Source organism: Micropterus salmoides, unplaced genomic scaffold (genome assembly GCF_014851395.1).
Source record: "Micropterus salmoides isolate LMB-PRFRI ecotype aquatic unplaced genomic scaffold, ASM1485139v1 Ms_hic_scaffold_10, whole genome shotgun sequence".
Classification (NCBI taxonomy): Eukaryota; Metazoa; Chordata; class Actinopteri; order Centrarchiformes; family Centrarchidae; genus Micropterus; species Micropterus salmoides.
The window spans coordinates 31,238,755-31,257,427 of NW_024040041.1; the positions used below are offsets into that span (position 1 = coordinate 31,238,755).

An 18,673-nucleotide genomic window follows, 5' to 3' on the forward strand; every position below is an offset into this window, starting at 1 on the left:
TAAAAAGCCTGTGTACTGTGTGTGTGTAAACATGGTCGGTTGCACAGCCACAGAGGACACACTATCTCTTCCTATTAAATATAAGTGACAGTGCTCTGATAACAGAAATCTCACAGAAGTTCACTGTATCGCAACACGACTTTGTCTTACGTAATGTAATACTTACCTAAAAGATCTAAGCACTTTTTGAGAATGTCCTATATAATGGCTATTTTTTCTTACTAGAAGAAAATATCTGAGCTTTTTACAAAACCCTGCTGAGAAACATTCTTATAGTGATGGATGCACGTGACTTGCAATAAAACAACTGAGACAATGGGCGTTTCTTGTGTTGACAACTTTATTTGTTCACAGAAAGCCTGAGCAGTTTCTTTCTCATTATTTTAAATTTGTGCAGGGTTCTTCCCAGCAGGAAATAAAGCAGATTAAATTAGCTCCACCGCATCCAGCTACAACTAAAGTTGGGCAATCTCTTTTTTCATTTTGCCCAATTATGGCTACTAAAAGTCACCAATAGGCGATCCTGTAGCAAGGCGGCCGTGGTACATAGCAACATGCCAGTGAAATGTATTTGGGCCTATTCTTATCTTTAATATCACAATGCAGATCACATCCGTAACTTAACTACAATGCGGAGTGTCAGATCCACAGAAAGAGAAGGCAGGCAACTAAGAATGTAACACTTACTCCTGCTTATTAATTGGGTTCAGCTGGCGGACATGTGCTCCTCCAGAAACATCTCTCAATAGAAAGTAGGCCTACAGAATGATGGTGCAACTGTGGCTGTGCACACGCAGGGAGAGAGGGAGGTGGGGTGCGTGGAGTCGATATTGACTAGCAGCTACACATGGCTGACAACCGAGGTGTATTCTAACTTTAACACAGCAACCATTATTAGCTAGACTCCTTGCTTGCTGACTTATAACTTATTTGAGGGTGGGTCTCACACATTGTGGAAAGAACATAGATAGACTAACTTCTCAGAGTTAAGTTGAAGGCTCTAGTTTTGGAGAAATTTGAGGAGTGTTGTTCATGATACTTCCGTTCAACTCTGGATTGATTCAGGAATCTTCTTTGCGCAGAGAAGCTGGCACCAATTTTCCCTCCAGCCCATGATCATGTTTTCATTTGACGTTGCACCAAAAGGGGCAAATATGATTTTACCCATTTTAAATAGGAAAAAATCAATATGTGGTGGTCAGCATTGACTCTGACTTTCTGAAAGGCGAACGAACAGATGTGCTGAGTTTCAGACAGTAAAAGTGAGTGGGTCCAATATCATCATTGTCTAAGGACAATGTCAGGGTAGCTTCAACCCCCCTAAAGAAGGCCAATCATGCCTATAATGCCTATAATGAAAATTGCAATACAAATAAATTTATAATTGTTATTATCAGAACAAAAAGGTTTAATCTGTAACACATCATATTTTTTAAGGTTTATTATGTTTGTTTTTAATGTCAAACCATAATCTAAAAATGTTACTAGTTACTACAGGTGGTGAACAGGAAAACCTCTAGTACTCCATTATTGAACTCAAGAAGAGTACTAGAAAATGTACTTAGCTTAGATACGTGGCATTTTTCATGTTTAGTGAAACAGGTGAAAGGTGAGATGTTGGGCGTGTCGTTGGACAGGTGAGCTTGTGTTGGAGGTAGGGAGGGAGAGAGGGAGGGATGGGAGAAGAAGAGTATAAATGCAGCTGCATTTCTGATGATTGCAGCTGATGACTCTGACTTCAGCGATGGCTTTCTGCAAAGTGATCTGTGTGGCAACTCTGCTGACTCTCCTGTCACAAGGTAAGAACCCTCCTCACTGATTTAGAAGAAAATTATGATTTCTAATTTTAATTAAATGCATTTGTTTAAAATTATATAATTATTATGAAAAACATTGCAACAACATCTATGTGTAGTTTTTTGAACTTCATCTATGTACCCTATGTCACACCTGTAATTAGGGCTTCTGATTGAGAAGACAGCATGAAACAGACACAAAATCTTTCTCTTGCAGAAAATTCTTAAATAAAAATTTAAGTTTAAGTGGATCTAGATTTGAGATGTTTTATTAAGTGGTAAACTCCATCTCCATGTAATAAGACCCATTGAAGTCTATAAGCAAACCCCTGATTGGTGTGAATGCTGTGAATGTTCTTGTACACAAGCCTTAAGTACCATCAGGTGTTACATTTTTCATGTATTTGCAAAGTACAGAAGTCGGAGAGAAAGTAATTAGAAGCATGAATAGTGCTGTCAAAATTCTGAAACATCACTATAAACACATGAGTGCTGCAGGGGAGGTGTTCACTGTGGTGCTGAAATGACAAATGACAAAATGTACAATAACCTCACAAATCAGGGCAACTCCATTCCTCTTTGACAGAAAGACAAGATATTATGGCAAATAACAGAAGAGCGCTGCAATACTTACCAACAAAACAATGTCCTGACAACTGGCCAGCTACAGCAACACACACAGTTTAAAACCCACAAGCACATAGACCGTTGATGCTCAGTGGCAACCTGACCGCAAAATGATAAAAGCATTTTAAACAGGGGCACTACGGCAAATAAGATTAAGCCAAACCAAATACCTTGAAAAAGCACTTACTTACCTGTTTGAATTGTATCCAGCTTTGAGCAAAATCTTCAACAACGTCCTTGGTAAAAGATCCAAAACAATCTAATTTGTTAGTATGCCACCCTCTGCTCCCGTTCCTTGCTCTCCTGTCTCTACTTGTCACAGCTTGCAGGTGTGCTCTGCTGATCTGCTTGTCAGATTTTGGATTTCACCCATTGACTGATTAAAAAAATGATTGTCTTCATGTCACATGATCAAATGGAAACTTGATCTTGAAAAAGATTGGGAAACATTATACACAAATTACCCAGCAATCATCATAGCATACACAGGCCATGAGAATGAATACCAAAAAAAATACAATACAATACCAAAGACAATATTTATTCTGTGGAATTTTTGTAATATATTACAGACTTTTTTGGGGTAAAACTACTGACTGACACCATGACAAAGGTGGATTTGCACATTTGACATTTATATATATAAACGTATCTTTGATGTTTTTGACATTATTTATGTAGAAAGTGACGTGAAAATCTAATGTTTGATGCATGAACATTTTGTAAGTATGTAGCTCAACATCAACATTTTCCAGAATAATTTGTAGGCTAATAATAATAATCATGAAGCAACCTGTCTTGCAGGCTAATCACTAATATTGCTATATTTTGGTTCACCTGACGTTTCGGTTTCCCACCTCCGATGAAAAAAAAGTGCGCTTGTCTCATCTAGTATGCCGTCGCAAACAGTTTGTGTGTCTGTCAGAGTGTGTGAAGGGGAAATCAGCAGAACAATAATGAAAGCTAATGCACAGCAGAGTACAGGGCAGGTAGATTTCACACTTTTTTTTTTTCACACTCAGGCTTTTCAACAGATAGTCATTCATAATTTGAGCTAGAAACTCCATTCAAATATCAAAATGTCCCACATCTTTCCTACTAATTCTTACACTCACATGGAAATTCCATCAAACTTTAAAACTTTCACAAGCCATTGGATTTTCTCAAGTTAATTCAACTTTTTCACACAAAATAAACTTTTTACTTAGTCGGAAGTCATCTTTCGGCCCTTTCCTGACTTTAAAATGAGTGTGTATTGGACAGACTAACCGGCTGAGTTGGAATTTTCTTCAATAATCTTCTTAGAAATTGGTCTTCAAGTCACTCTCCTGACAATAAAACAAACAGACTCAAACCAGTAGCACAGTCAGCTTCAGAGTGACAGCAGTGCCAGTCAACGGCCACATAGATTTTCAAAGGAACTGAGATTAGAATTTTTATGAGGAAGGTGGACGTTTTTAAATTGCTCTCACTGACACATTTTTTTACACCACACAAACAAATTTCACACAGCATCTTCAGGAGGATCTTGTCTCTCTGTTTACATAGGTGATGAGAATTACAGTCTGTTTGGTGTCATTTTCAAAGCACAATGTGGGAACCTTATCAAAACAGGAAAGCCAGGATGAGCAAGGCTGTATATCAACAGGCTCAACCTAGTTTTTCAGAATAAAAGCCCCAGGCGGTAACTGTTTCAGTAATAGTAACTTAACAGGGAACTCAGGATAAGGCTTTTTTCAAAGTAAAAGCCCCTGCAAAGTAACTATCAACTTGTGTAACCCGGCTGCTCCAAATACGTACTGCATGGTTATTATCGTGGGTGGCATTAGCTCAGTCCATGAGGACTTTGCTTGAACCGAAGGGTCAACGATTCAAGTGCAGCACGGACCATTGCATTAAGTGCCCATGAGCAAGACCCTGAAGTCCTAGCTGCTCCCTGGGTGCTGCAAAATGGCCCCCATAGGATAGGTTTAATGCACAAGACAAATTTTGCACGTGTTTTACTATGTGTGATTGTATCTGTAATCATTCATAGTTATTGAACCATTACAAACTTCAGCAATATAAGGTTTATTCAAATTTGGATTAGTTAGAACATTCCCATGTTTCCAAGTCTTCAATGGCATCACTTTTTGTTGAAAAGTGGTGGGGACATTTAAGGGCTCATGTTACGGGTGTGAAGAATGACGCGACGTGATAATTCACAATGTTGGAGTCATGCGAACATGACAACAAGATACTCCTTTACTATTTAGAAGAAATTATCATTAATGAAATATGGGGATCCTCCCACAGAAGATTTTGAGCATTTAACTCTTAGTTTCCTTCATTCTAGAGACATTTCTGCACCAATTTATACTGGAAATGTCTTTACTTAAATGAAGGGGAACAAAATTCAGGTGGTCTGTGACAAGAATCCAAATAAATTATTTATCAGAATATAATGCAGTAATCAGCAGCTTGTTTTTTATTTACTATTTTGGACAAGGCAGATCTGCTTCTTGTCTATTTAAATTGCATTTCATGTTTTCTTATTGTGCAAGTAAACCTTTCTTTTTAGTATTTTTATTTGTTATTATAACAGTTCTTGTTGCAAGCAATTTTTCAGAAAACATTTAAATGCTTTCAAAAAGTGATGGGGACATGTCCCCAGCATCCCCAGTGTAACTGATATCTACCAGTCTTCATAGTCCTTTTAGCTAATTCTTCATGCAAATTAAAGCCAGCAATGAAGTTTAGTGTCAGCATTTCAACAATCCTTAAATTATTCCACGTCTTTAATACATTGGTATTATTTGTATATATTTTTCAAGCCAGAAATCTAGTTTAGCGCAAGCTAATTAGTTAAGTTCAATTGTGCTTGATGTGACAATTAAAGGCATATAATAAAGACATATAATTCTGCAACTTAAAACCATCTAAACAATTAAATGTATTTATTACTTTTAGTCTGTCCTTGTAGTAAGAATGTTTTGAAAGCATGCAATTTAAGGAAAATTTGTGGATTTATTTTAAGCGATTCATGGGACATGGGACCTCTTTTATTCAGGGATACGTGGATAGATTAAATAAACAGATACACCACAGAAATTGAAACCTGATTAAAAAAATGTTTGAGGTCACTGTACCAACACCGTGTGAGTACAGATTTGTCTGCAAAACTTTAACTGAGGAGAAGAAGTACATCTGTTCACTGAACAGTTAGTCATCCACGAGCAAAGTGAGCCCTCCTCCATGATCCTTAAATCCGTTTTTCACTGAATATGGCAGAAATTGGGGAAAATAAAGACTCAACAAATGCAAAGTTAGTTTCTGTAACTGCAAAAAATAATTTTCAGGCTGTTAGCTGAGAGAGGGGTAAATGTTTGTCTGTTATAAAACATTTTGTGTTTGAGTTTCTTAAGAAATGAATGATGATCCTCGCATATAAATATCAGGTAAAAATAGCGAAGACAAACAGGTAAATATAAATACAAAATTACTGTATTAAACTATGTTTGTTTTATGTTTTCAGAGTCTCAGTCACAACTAAGTGGTAAGTCAAGGCTTCACTGTCTGTCATTGGGAAATTTTAAACATGTTTTTGGCATTTAAAAAGCAAATGTAAAAAATAGCTTCTTTATTGTTATTATGTCCCCACTTTGTCTTTGTCTCTCTCCTCAGTGTGTGGTAAACCTCCATTCAACACCAAGATTGTTGGAGGACAGGTGGCCTCTGCAGGCAGCTGGCCCTGGCAGGCCAGTCTGCGAACCTCTGGGTTCCACTTCTGTGCAGGAACCCTCATCAACAATCAATGGGTGCTGACTGCTGCTCACTGCTGCGCAAGGTAAGCATTGAGGGTAGGGCTGCATTAAAAAAGAACATGCCATATAGTTGCGTAAACAGCCTGTCTAAGGCCGTGGTTCCCAACTCGGCAGCAGGAATCTCTCCAAGGGGTTGCTGTGTGTGTGTGTGAAGGAGCCGACAGAGAGCAGACAGAGACTGCAGCCTGATGATTTTCTTATCCATTGCGTTTCAAATTAAATCAGATTTGACGCTCGAGACATAATGTTACATCAATGTTACAATGTTACAGGACCCGCTAGTCTTGATAACAGTATCGATAACCATGAACCTTATTGATTTTCAAGGTTTGAAAAGTTTTGGTACCGGGTCCTTTTGGAACCAGGTCTTGATCCCCATCCCTACCTGTGATGATGTGTAGCAAGCAGACAATGATTCATTTTGAGGGGTAATCAGCCAAAAAGGATGGTTACTGTTGCTCTAAGAGGCAGGGGAGAAAATTAAAGATTATTCTAGAAAAAGTTTAGGATGCATTTGTGGGTTAATTTTTGACGTAAGTAGCTCTGGAGCTCAAGATACACGAGTGTAGCTTTGGATGGAAGTCTTTTATCAACCACATGCCCTTTTATTGGATAGCCGTTATTGATTGGAAGACAGATAGACCTAATTAAACTCAAGTGTATCACTGCCACAGTTTCAATGTGATTTGTTTTATGACTGAATCTGTGTTCACTGTAGGCTTGAACAACAAAAGCAGCAAAAACAACTTTCTTAATTTATTAAAATTATTTTTTCTTTTCTGTTATTATTTCCCCCATTAAATTTTATAATGGAGACAATTAAAGTCAGCAAGAGTCGGAAAGTCTGTCTGTCAGCAAGAAACACTTCTTACATCATTTATTGTCAATTTTACTCAGTCACTGAGGCTGATCATTCCTGAGTATTGAATTTACAATCAATCAATCAATAAATACAGATTCAGATAATGAATAAATATAAAAACATTCTGCCCGTAGAAATGATTCTGTGCCTCTGAGCAGGACACAGTATAGCTACAGACTGCAGGTTGTTGTTCCTGTGCAGGTGTTTGTTAAACAGGCAACGGCTACAGAGAGAAGGCCTGAACATGCTGCTCTGCTGTGATAACTGTGGGCCTTTATTAGTATCATTAAGAGACTTGGGGTGAACCTACTGACGAGCACTCGAATGACCAAGATGACGGAAATGTTTATAATATTAGGATACAAATTACTAACTTGTGGAAATTAAATCTCCCCGTTGCAACATTTATCAAGTTTCATAAAAACTAGACGTGGTCATAAAATGGACTTAGTGTTTGCTAAAGTGCTCTTGACCACAGTTCTGCTTTTCATGTCTTTGCTTGTTTTGTTTCTCTTCTGATTACATCAGATCAGGCGTAAGCACGAGCACTCTGACTGTGTCTCTGGGTCTCCAGAGTCTACAGGGATCAAACCCCAACCTAGCGTTGCGGACAGTATCACAGATCATCATTCATCCCAACTTTAACATTGCAACTTTTAACAACGACATCTGCCTCCTGAGGCTCTCCTCACCCGTGACTTTCACCACCTACATTCAGCCCGTCTGTCTGGCAGCCACAGGCAGCACCTTCTACAAGGGGACTCTCTCCTGGTCCACCGGCTGGGGCAATGTTGGAACTGGAGGTGGGTCAGAAAGGACCTGCATTACATTTATTTTCAGTCTGATTACAGTGGTGCCTATAACTATGTTTTCTAAGGATTCATCGAGTGATAAGCAGGTTACCAAATTAAAATATATAAAATATTTTTAGATATCATCCGGACTTGTTCCAATGGGGTTGTAGCTGAAAAGAAGTTATTCACAATAGCATTACATTTATACAAAAAAGGCAGAGTGGCAGCAGCTTTAGACAGACAGGGAGACAGATTCACACAACATGCTGGAAACTCAGGTTTAGTCCCACTGCAACATTACAGTAATATTTTTAACAGCTTGAGGTCTAACTAATCAATGCTTGTTACATGATAACGTTACATGTACTGTATTTTTCCGACGTGATACATCAGCGTTATCTCGTCTGCCGCTTTTAAGTAACTAACATTAGTATTTGTGTATCTTTCAACGGAGGTTCAGCAATGTGAGCAAAGCTAAATGTGCTGGATAATAACGAAACGGTTAGTGAGTTGGACTAAATATTACAAATGCAATTGTTGTCACACTTTATAAAATTTAGACCGCACTATGTAACGTTACTTTGGTGCATGGGTCTTCCTCTGTTTTGTTCTTCTGGGCTGTTTTGTTGCAGTATTGTATATTATGTGGGTCATGTAAGTTACAGCGACTGAGACAGTGGAGAAGCTGTGTACCTGAGTATAGTTAAAAAGATAATAAATCTAAATTGAACTTTACAAAGCAAACAGCGACAGATCCGTGCTAAAGTACATTAGTTGGCTGCTCCTGCTTTGCATTGAGAGTCTTCAGCCATCAAGCTCTTCTATTGTGGAACCAGGTTCCAGTTTGGGTTTAGGAGGCAGACACCATCTCCATATTAAAGAGTAGGCTTAAGACTTTCCTCTTTAATTAAGCGTGTAGTTAGGGCTGGCTCAGGTGAGTCCTGAACTGTCCCTTAGTTTTGCTGCTATAGACCTAGACTGCTGGAGGACTTCCCATGATGCTCGGATCTCCTCCATGTTACAAACTTACTTCTTCTCTCTCTTTTAGTTTTCTGCTCTCACCTCCCTCTCCTCTCTCCTTCTGTTCTGTAGGTGTTTCTGGCTTCGGAGCTGTGTTGTCTAGCTCTGTGGTTGCGGGCTTCCTGCTGCCCTGGTGTTCCTCTGTGTAGCCACAGCCACAATAAATACAATTATTCCAATTTTTATTATCACTAACTAGAATTATATATGATACTATTCATTTTCTGTCTGCCCCTAAACCACTTACTTACACTTCTATGTGTAAATTGTGTTGCATCACCCCCTCGCCCTCGCTCCCTCTCTTTTAATATCCAATGCTCTTTGTGGCTCTCTCTCTCCGTAAACCCAAAACTGATTGAGATAACCACCAAACGTGAGTCATTTTTCCATTCGAGGTTTCTCTACCTCCTAAAAGAGAGATTTTCCTTGCGTCAGTTGCCAAGTGTTACTAATAATATAAAGAGTAGAGTGACATTCTGAGCTTGTTCAATATGAAAAGTGAAATGAGATAACTTTTGTTATGAATTGGTGTTATATAAATTTAATTTGAAGTACTGGAAATGTTTTGCAGCTTGGTGGGGGACCTGTCCTTTGGTTTAAAGCTTTAGATATTCATTGTCCCTTTAATGGGCTAAGATATTGTAAAACCACTGACATGGTCCTTTAAGTTCAAGTAGTGAGAATGTCTGTTTGATCCACAGTGGAGCACCTGGAAACACTTGAGGTGTGCCACAGATCACTGATGTTTATTAAATTGCCCATTTTGTGTGGAACCATTTTAAAAGATGTGAACACTTGTTTATTTAACTAAATTTGTTTCTCTTCAGTTTCCCTTCCTTTCCCACAACACCTAATGGAGGTGCAGCTGCCGATTGTAGGAAACAGAGAGTGTAACTGTAACTACGGAGTGGGTGTGGTCACAGACAACATGATGTGCGCAGGGTTCAGTGCTGGAGGGAAGGGCATCTGTCATGTGAGCATTTTTACACCTGTATTTGTGTCAGATTTGACCTTCTGCAAAGATTCCTTCTCCTAAATGTTTCTGTCCTTTAAGGGGGATGGAGGAGGTCCGCTGGTGAGCAAGCAGGGCGGTCGCTGGATCCAGGGGGGAATCGTGAGTTTTACCAGTAGTCTGGGCTGTGCCGTGCCTAATCGCCCATCAGGCTACACCCGAGTGTCCCAGTATCAGTCCTGGATCAACAGCCAGATCACCAGCAACCAGCCAGGCTTCCTCACCTATATCTCCACTGGGACTGATGGTGACCTCAGCGTTAGCTGCCCTGGCCTGCCACTATCAATACCCCAAGGTCTTCTACAAACAAACAGTTTTATATTTTGTTTCAGAATATGTTTGAATGGAGATGTGTTTATTTATGTTGTACATAATGAAGTTCATGGCAGCATCATGGTTGTTTATAAACCAACAACGTTATGCAACTGAAATCACAGGAGTACGACTCTTCGTAAAGAGTAAGCCTGACTTCATGTATAAAATCAGTGGAGGGCCCCTTTAACTTCTGCTACTGTCTTCATTGTGACATTAAGACATCATCAGGGACTGGAGCAATAACAGTAGTCAGAGCAGCATTAATTAAACTAATTAGCAGTAATAAGATTAGCAGCAGTAGAATAACACATGTTCTTTTCAGTCTGCCCACGCCAGAAAAACAGCCATATCGGTTGATTGTTCAAGCAGCTTATCGTGACTCGTGGTCAGAAGACGGAAAAAAAGAGGAAGACAGCTGACACATTTTGGTTATTGAAGACTTTTGAGGTCATAATGAGTTCTAGGGGAATATTAAAAACAACCGCAAACTCTTTTTCTGTAGGTGGAGAGAACAGGGTTAAAAGTCACTTATTAAACATCTTTGTTTTTGAATGAGTTTAGTAATAAAAGTATTCACAAAATTCTTCCCATGTTAATATAGCATGACACATATATTTTCAAATGAATTGCTGTTGCTGTTAGATGCTAAATCAAAGTTTCACTGTTGACTTTTTTACTTCTTCACCATCTATAATTTGGATGTTTTAAAAATGTTGCTGGATGTAAACTTTTTTAAATAGTTTCATTTTTTCTAGTATTTACTGTAAACCCATATTGCTCACCCTGTGTCTTTATTGTCTCTCTCCTCAGTGTGTGGTCTGCCACCATTCAACACCAAGATTGTTGGAGGACAGGTGGCCTCTGCAGGCAGCTGGCCCTGGCAGGCCAGTCTGCAAAGGTCTGGGTTCCACATCTGTGGAGGAACCCTCATTAACAACGACTGGGTGCTGACTGCTGCTCACTGCTGTGCAAGGTAAGCACTGAGGGTAGGGGCGTGACAAAAAACAACATGCCATGCAGTCCTGTAAACAGCCTGTCTAGTGGTTCCCACCCTGGGAACCTTTCCAACTATCTATCATCAAAATCTATGTTGTTTCAGTTTGTGATGACGGGTAGTAAGCAGACAATGCTTCACTTTTTTGTCCCCAGCCAACAAAGTTGAGAAGAACTGTTCTTAGAGGCAGGGGAGAAAATGAAAAAGATTCACTTAAGCAAGAGTATTGGCTGCATTTTAGGGTTCATTTTTGCCCTATCTAGCTCTAGAGCTAACCAGAAGTGGTATGACGGGCAGAGCAAAACTCTGGTTAAACCAGCTTAAATATTTAATATATTAAATATCTAGGCGTACATATTTCCTCAAGGCAGTCAGAACTGAGAGGGATAAACTACGAGCCTCTACTTAAATCAATAGAGGATGACCTTGTGCAGAGAGACAACACTGCCCGGATCGCTCATGGCAAGTGTCACCACCATAAAAATGATGGTCCTGCCTAAAATCAACTACCTGTTTTCAATGTTACCCAACCCACCCTCTGAGTCACTGGACTCAAACAACTCTAAATTTCTGTCCACAACACCCACGAATCAGTTACAAAACTCTTTTCATGTTTTTGCACTGTTTTGTTTGTCTTCTGATTACCTCAGATCAGACGTAAGCACGAGCACTCTGACTGTGTCTCTGGGTCTCCAGAGTCTACAGGGATCAAATCCCAATCAGGTGTCTCGGACAGTATCACAGATCATCATTCATCCCAACTATAACTCTGTAACTTTGGACAACGACATCTGCCTCCTGAAGCTCTCCTCACCGGTGGCTTTCACCACCTACATCCAGCCCGTCTGTCTGGCAGCTCCAGGCAGCACCTTCTACAAGGGGACTCTCTCCTGGGCCACCGGCTGGGGTAGAATTGGAACTGGAGGTGGGTCAGAAAGCACCTGGATTACATTTATTTTCAGAGACAGTATAACTATAATGGTGACAACAACTGTGTTTTCAGAATTTCCCATGTAAAAATGTAGTTCCTCCTTTACCCAGGGGAGCAACAAAACCTTCCTGTAACTAACCGGCTGTAGGGATCCTTTCATCATAATCTGTCTGTGACATTAACACAGTTTTGTGAATAAGTTTAAATATTTTACAAGTGGTGAGTGGAGTAGGGCCAACATGGAGGACAGCTCTCCATGTGTCAACAGGCAGGTAGGAAGGGGTACGAGCACATTCACTGACAGCAACACTCAGCACAGAGTGAGTCATGGAGAAGTGGGAGACGTTCCGCAGATAGAACCCAATGAAAGAAAAAAGGGAAGGCCAAGAAGTGCAAATGTCTTCCTCTGTGCAGCTCCATAGAGTTTGAGATTCCTCTGGTTGAGTGCGCTCTGATGCCCTCCAGAGCTTCCATCTCAGAAGACAGATAAGCCTAAAACTTCACACAGCCAGCGAGATGGGAGCTGCGCAGACAGGTGAACCCACAAAGATTGTTCCCTGTAATCAACAAACAGGCGCTGGGAACGGTGGAAAATGGCCGTGCACCTAACGTAACAAGACAGAGAAAGAAACTGTCCTAAGTTATATACCTCGATCAGAAAGAGTTTGGCCTTAAGGCTGGATCAGGGTGCAGGACAGCCATCGCTCTGAATTCTGAAGCGTGAAGGGGCCACAGAGAGAGCAGATGGATTACTAACTCTTTAAGCTGATGTCAAAGCAAAAAGCAAGGCAGCATTTTTTTATTCAACGGAATGTAATTTTGAATAATCTTTATTGTCATTTAGCTCAGATATAGTGACATTTGTGTGGCTTCTTTCAGATAAGGTAAAAAGAAAACCATAACAATAGAAAGGTTAATCAAATAAATCAAATAAGTAAATAACTAACTAATAAATTAAATATATAAATAAGCAGTGCCCCAAAAACAGCAGTGATAACAGCTTACAATTAGAAAAATATGGTCTTAGCTGCTTAATGTTGTAATGCTTAAAGTGAAGTTAATGCAGAGAACTTTAAGACAAAGGGGAAAAAGTTCTTTTTTTTTGTCAGAGCCTTTGATTTATACGAGTGTTTGTCACATTAATGTGAGTATATGTTTGTGTTTCACATTCTTTGTGTGTGTGTGTGTGTGTGTGTGTGTAACTCCACGGTCGTGACTCAAACTGGCGCCCTCGAGTACGTGCTAATTAGGACAAATCCCATGGACGATAGCGTCAGTTGCTAGTAGGTCTCTTAATGCGTCGGGGAGTGAAGGCAAGGCAAGTTTATTTGTATAGCACATTTCAACAACAAGGTAATTCAAAGTGCTTTAGATAAAACATAAACGCTACAGGGATATAAAAAAAAACTTTTATATAAAAAAATAAATAAAACATCAAAACAGGCAAGTCTCTCTCACCTTTACTTATTTTAATCCTTTGATTCCCCATCTCCCACTCTATCCTTTTTTTTAACACTTAGGGACTCTAACCCTTATTCCTGAAATACAGTCGTCAGTATAAACCAGAATTTTTCACATGCACTTCCCGTCCTTGTATACCAGGGCTATTTAATTGGGCCAGATTTTAAAACCAGCACATGGAGATGGGCCGGACATTTACGCATGAGTTGGGATGGGTATCATCCTCCTCCACCCTCCTCCAGCCCCCCTCTCTACCAGCTACTGCTGGGCTGGTTTGTGTCAGCCAGCAGCTGAGTTTATATGTGCCAGATTTTAATGAACATACCAAACTAAGCTAAACAGTTCGTAAAAGCAGACAGCTTTAACTTTAGTTTGTTTGTAACAATTAGCTGTTAGCTGAGCTATCGCTGGGCTTGTGTAAACCCCAAACAAAAAAGCTTTTTACTAAACTGAATTTGTGTCTCTTCAGTGCCCCTTCCTTCCCCAGGAAACCTATTGGAGGTGCAGCTGCCGATTGTGGGGAACAGACAGTGTAGCTGTACCTATGGACCGAGCATCATCACAAGCAACAAGATGTGCACCGGGTTTAGTACTGGAGGAAGGGACATCTGTCAGGTGATCATTTTTACGCCTGTGTTTGTGTCAGATTTGACCTTCTGCAAAGATTCCTTCTCCTAAATGTTTCTTTCCTTTAAGGGGGATGGAGGAGGTCCGCTGGTGAACAAGCAGGCCGGTCGCTGGATCCAGGGGGGAATCACGAGTTTTACCAGTAGTCTGGGCTGTGCCCTGCCTAATTTCCCATCAGGCTACACCCGAGTGTCCCAGTATCAGTCCTGGATCAACAGCCTGATCACCAGCTTTCAGCCAGGATACTACACCTACACGTCCACTGGGATTGACGGTGACCTCAGCGTCACCTGTACACCACCATGAAGCACACCCTAACGTAAGTGCCGACCCCGTCCAGACTTTGATTTTAACCACTTGTAAACCCCTTGGAAAGCTTTAAAATTATATATTGATCTTCTTGTTAAAACACAATCTGGGATAGTATTAGGATTGTTCAGAAATTTGGCACTTTGTTTGGTTGTTGTAACATCTACTAATACTCTCAAGACGCAGAAGTCTTCCTATTAACACCCTGAAATGTAGGGTGAGGCACAGAACATAGCCCACTAACACACTAACAAGGTGAAAGTCTACCTCACCAACTGAAAGGAGATTGCCTTTTGTGTTTACACACAATTTTTAAACACAATTTTGGATCCCAAAGTTGATTGTGGTGCACAACATAACGGTCTCATACCAGCACAAGAAGATCTTCCACAGTTCTTTTACTGAAAGAAGGAACTCCTGAAGTTCATCAATGACGGTTGATTACTGGTGTTTTAATATCTAGCACACTTCACGCTGCCACTGTGTTCAATGTCATAAGCAATACTTGACCAAATACATGACCAAAATCCAGGACCACGGTGTGATTGCAAGTTCACTGGTAGGTTCTGTGTGATAAAGTATTAGTCACATTGTATCTAGCCCCGTCAATCCCAGCCACACACATACACATACGCTCAAGGTGGAAAGAGTACTAAAATGTTCTACTTAAGTAAAAGTACAATTACTTTGATGAACCTTTACTTAAGTGCATGTGAAATTACTGGTGTAAGAATCTACTCCAGTAAAAGTAAAAAGTAGGTCATTTAAAAAGAACTTACTTTTACTGATTTAATATATTATTTGTACTCATTATAGCTTACTTATTTTATTAAATTGTGGTGTTTAGCCTTTTGATAAGGGCATGAAACCAAATTGCACTTTTGACAGATACTTAAGTAAAAGTAAAATAACATATTGACTTTAAAGTAAAGTACAAGTACACAAAAAACTACTCAATTAGTATGTATTGTATTGTATTTGATGCTCTGTTGATGCTTGTATGTTGTTCCTGAAATGTAAGTCACTTTGGATAAAAGCCTCTGCCAAATCAGTAAATGTAAATTACAGGAACGGGAGTAACTTAACAACATGCTTTCCTCCTCTGCATACTTTTTACTTGCATCCACATGTCTGAAACCTACAGCTTGTTGTCTGAACTCCAGCTGTGCTCAACACCAATTTGGTGCAGACAGGTAGAATGTACTGGCTATTGAATATTGAAAACATGTAGCTGCTGTTTTATGTGGTTGTCTTGGTTTGGGGAGCAAGTGCTGATTTTGTGCTGTGTCCTAACCAACCATGCAAGATCTTGATTGTAATGGCGGAGGATGAATCCTGTGTTTTAGTGACTCCAGTGAACTTTTTAGGACTCCAAATTTCTGTCAATTTTAGGGTTTTCAACTGACCTAGACCGCAGCTTTTTTCTTAATCAGCTCTTGTAATTCTTACTACTAAAATAAATTCTTACATTTGATCATTTTTCCATAATTGCAATCAAAAACCAAGCTGATTGCTGTTCAGGAAAAGTTGCATAGTCTCGCTTTAAAATGAGCACATTTCAAGGCCTTTATAGAAAAATGCTCATTCACTTTACACAAGAGAGCTTGATGAGAAGACAAAAGGAGGTATTGATCATGTAGCGCATTTGGAGAAACTAAGAAAAAAATTACAGAAGGAAATTTTAAGTTGGACTTGAACATATCTGTCCTGTTTGTTTGTTCAGGGTGATCTGGTGGTGAGCAGGGCGGCTCTGGTTCCAGGCAGCAGTGTTATTAGTAAACAACGCCACCTTCCTGGCTCAGACAGTGGAGACTCCACCAGCACCACCAGCAACAGCACAGCTGCCGGCGATTTACTAACTACCAGCAGAGGCGCTCCTACTCAATCCCCGTTCTTCTTCTTTCTTATCTTCTCTGTGTGATAGATTCTGGATGGCAACTGCTTTCTCTCTATAATGAAGGATGTAAAATCAATAAATGAATGACAATGAATTGTTTAAGCAGCACCGAGCAAACGTAGGTATATGTAGCCTGGCATACCAGCGTGTCATTGTTTTTGAAGGATGTTATGCAAAGACAAATCGATGATTTTGCATTTAAATAAAACTACCCCAAAAATAAAATCTGACAGTGTCTCATGCTGTCATGGAATTTCTTACAGTAGTTAACAAATGGATTAAAAAACTCAGGTCAAAGGAACACATGTCCATCATCTGCCTATTTGTGCTACTGTACCTTAATGTACAAATACATCTAAAGTGATACCCAAAACATTAGCTCTAAAAATACTTTCAATAATTAATAATAATTTACTTTGAAATATAAATGTCAATTTTAAGTCTTGTCAAGCTTTGCCGTGGCAACAACTGTACTGTAGATGTGAAAGTGCTAAATAATTAAGCCCTTTGATTTTTTAAATCATATTAACCTGCTTTTTAATTAAGGGAAATCCTTTCTGTTTGCTTTATGCTTTGAGCACATGTATGCTACTGCTCTCAGTTTTATTTCTGAACTCAACTAATGCAGTCTAATCCAACAGTCCTGCAGTAAATCCTCCTTCATGATGGTTATTATCTGTTTGTGTTGAAACTGTTTTAGAGATGTGTTGATTCAACTGTATGGTCATTTTGGAAGCTGCAGTTTTTGTTTTTGAAGCCACACGTGTATCAAAATAAAGTAATTGAACAAATGAAGATACACTCACATGTTTTTGCTACAGTTGCTAAAGCGTATATGGTGCAAAATACACTCACACACTCATATCAAAAAATGTGAACACATAGATGTAATTATCATTGAGACAACATGTCCAAAACTGACATGTGTGCTAATGTTGGCTAAATCTCAAGGTTAGCTAAACATAGCACTTCAGCTGAATTATCAAAAGACACGTTTCCTTTCTCCTCTAAATTGTGCAAAATGACCATTTTGAACATTCAAACCTAACCAGGGCTCTTAAGTCTCACACATTCACAGTGAGACACACGCATTTCAACCAGTTCACACACTCACACGCCTCTCCTTGTATTTCTCAAGCTGAGAAGTTGAGTTCATAGCCTTATCTGTAGCCTACTAAATACCACCATTAAGCAGATCAGAAATTAAAATGTGTTGTTTTCCGAGTAAATTCCCTGATCGGCTTTAAGTAAAAGTATGTAAGTAGGCTATAAGCAGGAAAATGTAGAAGTAGCCTATTAAAATAAAAGGAGCCTACTCAAAGCAGAAAGGAAAATGTCCCCAATGACTGTTATACTATTATATATGAGATTATTAGATCATTATTCCTCATGCATTAATGTAGTTAGTTGAGGTTGAACTATTTTGTATCAGACTGAAATGAATGATTATTTTTATTATGCATTAATCAGTTGATTATTTTCTCCATTGATCGATTGTAATAAATTCTGAAAATAGTGAGAAATGTTGTCACAGTTACCCAGGGCCCGAAGTGACACCTTCACAATACTTGTTTTGTCAATCCAAACCCCAAAATGATTAAAAATACGTTAAAATAATCAAAAGTAAAAAACCATTAAAGGTTTGGAACCATTAAAGGTTTTTACATAAACAATGACTAATTGAAAAATTGCCAATTAAATTTCTGTTAATTAGCCTAACTGATGTAGTTCTACTAGTTGGACTTGTACAAACTGTTAAGTAATTTGTTTCCATCAAAGCATCCTATTTTTTAAATTTTCATACGTTTTGTGTGTACAAAGCTTATTTTTTAAAGTAGCTTAACTAGTAACTGAAGCTGTCAGATAAAGTAAAAAGTATATCCCTTTGAGATGTGGTACAGTAGAAGTAGAAAGTGGCATGAAAAGAAAATACTCAAGTTCAGTACAAATACCTTGTGTATTGTGTACAAATACCTTAAGTACAGTACTACTTTGTTACTGTCCGCTATTCGGCTTAGCTTTGGCTACCTGAAACTAAGGGAAGGACCAGAGAGGTTTTTCTTTGTTTTGGCTCTGGACGGAAAGCTATTATCCATCATGATGGTGAAAATGGCCCGCCTGGAGCCATAGTGCTTCAAGTGGGAGCCCCCTGACCCTGTCATCAAGGCATTAAAATGTGCAACAAACAATTACAACACAAAACACCATTCATAAGCTGAAATGTG

General features: G+C 39.2%; 1 protein-coding gene across 1 annotated transcript; it reads left to right on the plus strand.

The window, feature by feature from the left end:
* Positions 1–1,691: 1,691 nt before the first annotated feature.
* On the plus strand, positions 1,692–17,243 carry LOC119896549 (transmembrane protease serine 9-like). Its single transcript, XM_038710020.1, has 11 exons — positions 1,692–1,799; positions 5,938–5,958; positions 6,087–6,249; positions 7,617–7,891; positions 9,730–9,875; positions 9,957–10,209; positions 11,040–11,202; positions 11,874–12,148; positions 14,085–14,230; positions 14,312–14,561; positions 16,275–17,243. Exons 1-10 carry the CDS (start codon positions 1,727–1,729, stop codon positions 14,546–14,548), a joined length of 1,752 nt encoding a protein of 583 aa, XP_038565948.1. The 5' UTR covers positions 1,692–1,726; the 3' UTR covers positions 14,549–14,561; positions 16,275–17,243.
* The last annotated feature ends 1,430 nt before the right edge of the window (positions 17,244–18,673 follow it).

Coding starts and splice junctions, on each gene's coding strand:
- LOC119896549 (XM_038710020.1), top strand. CDS start 1,727: ATGACTCTGACTTCAGCGATGGCTTTCTGCAAAGTGATCTGTGTGGCA. Junction 5,959..6,086: donor GTCTCAGTCACAACTAAGTG/GTAAGTCAAGGC, acceptor CTCTCTCCTCAG/TGTGTGGTAAACCTCCATTC. Junction 10,210..11,039: donor GCCACTATCAATACCCCAAG/GTCTTCTACAAA, acceptor CTCTCTCCTCAG/TGTGTGGTCTGCCACCATTC.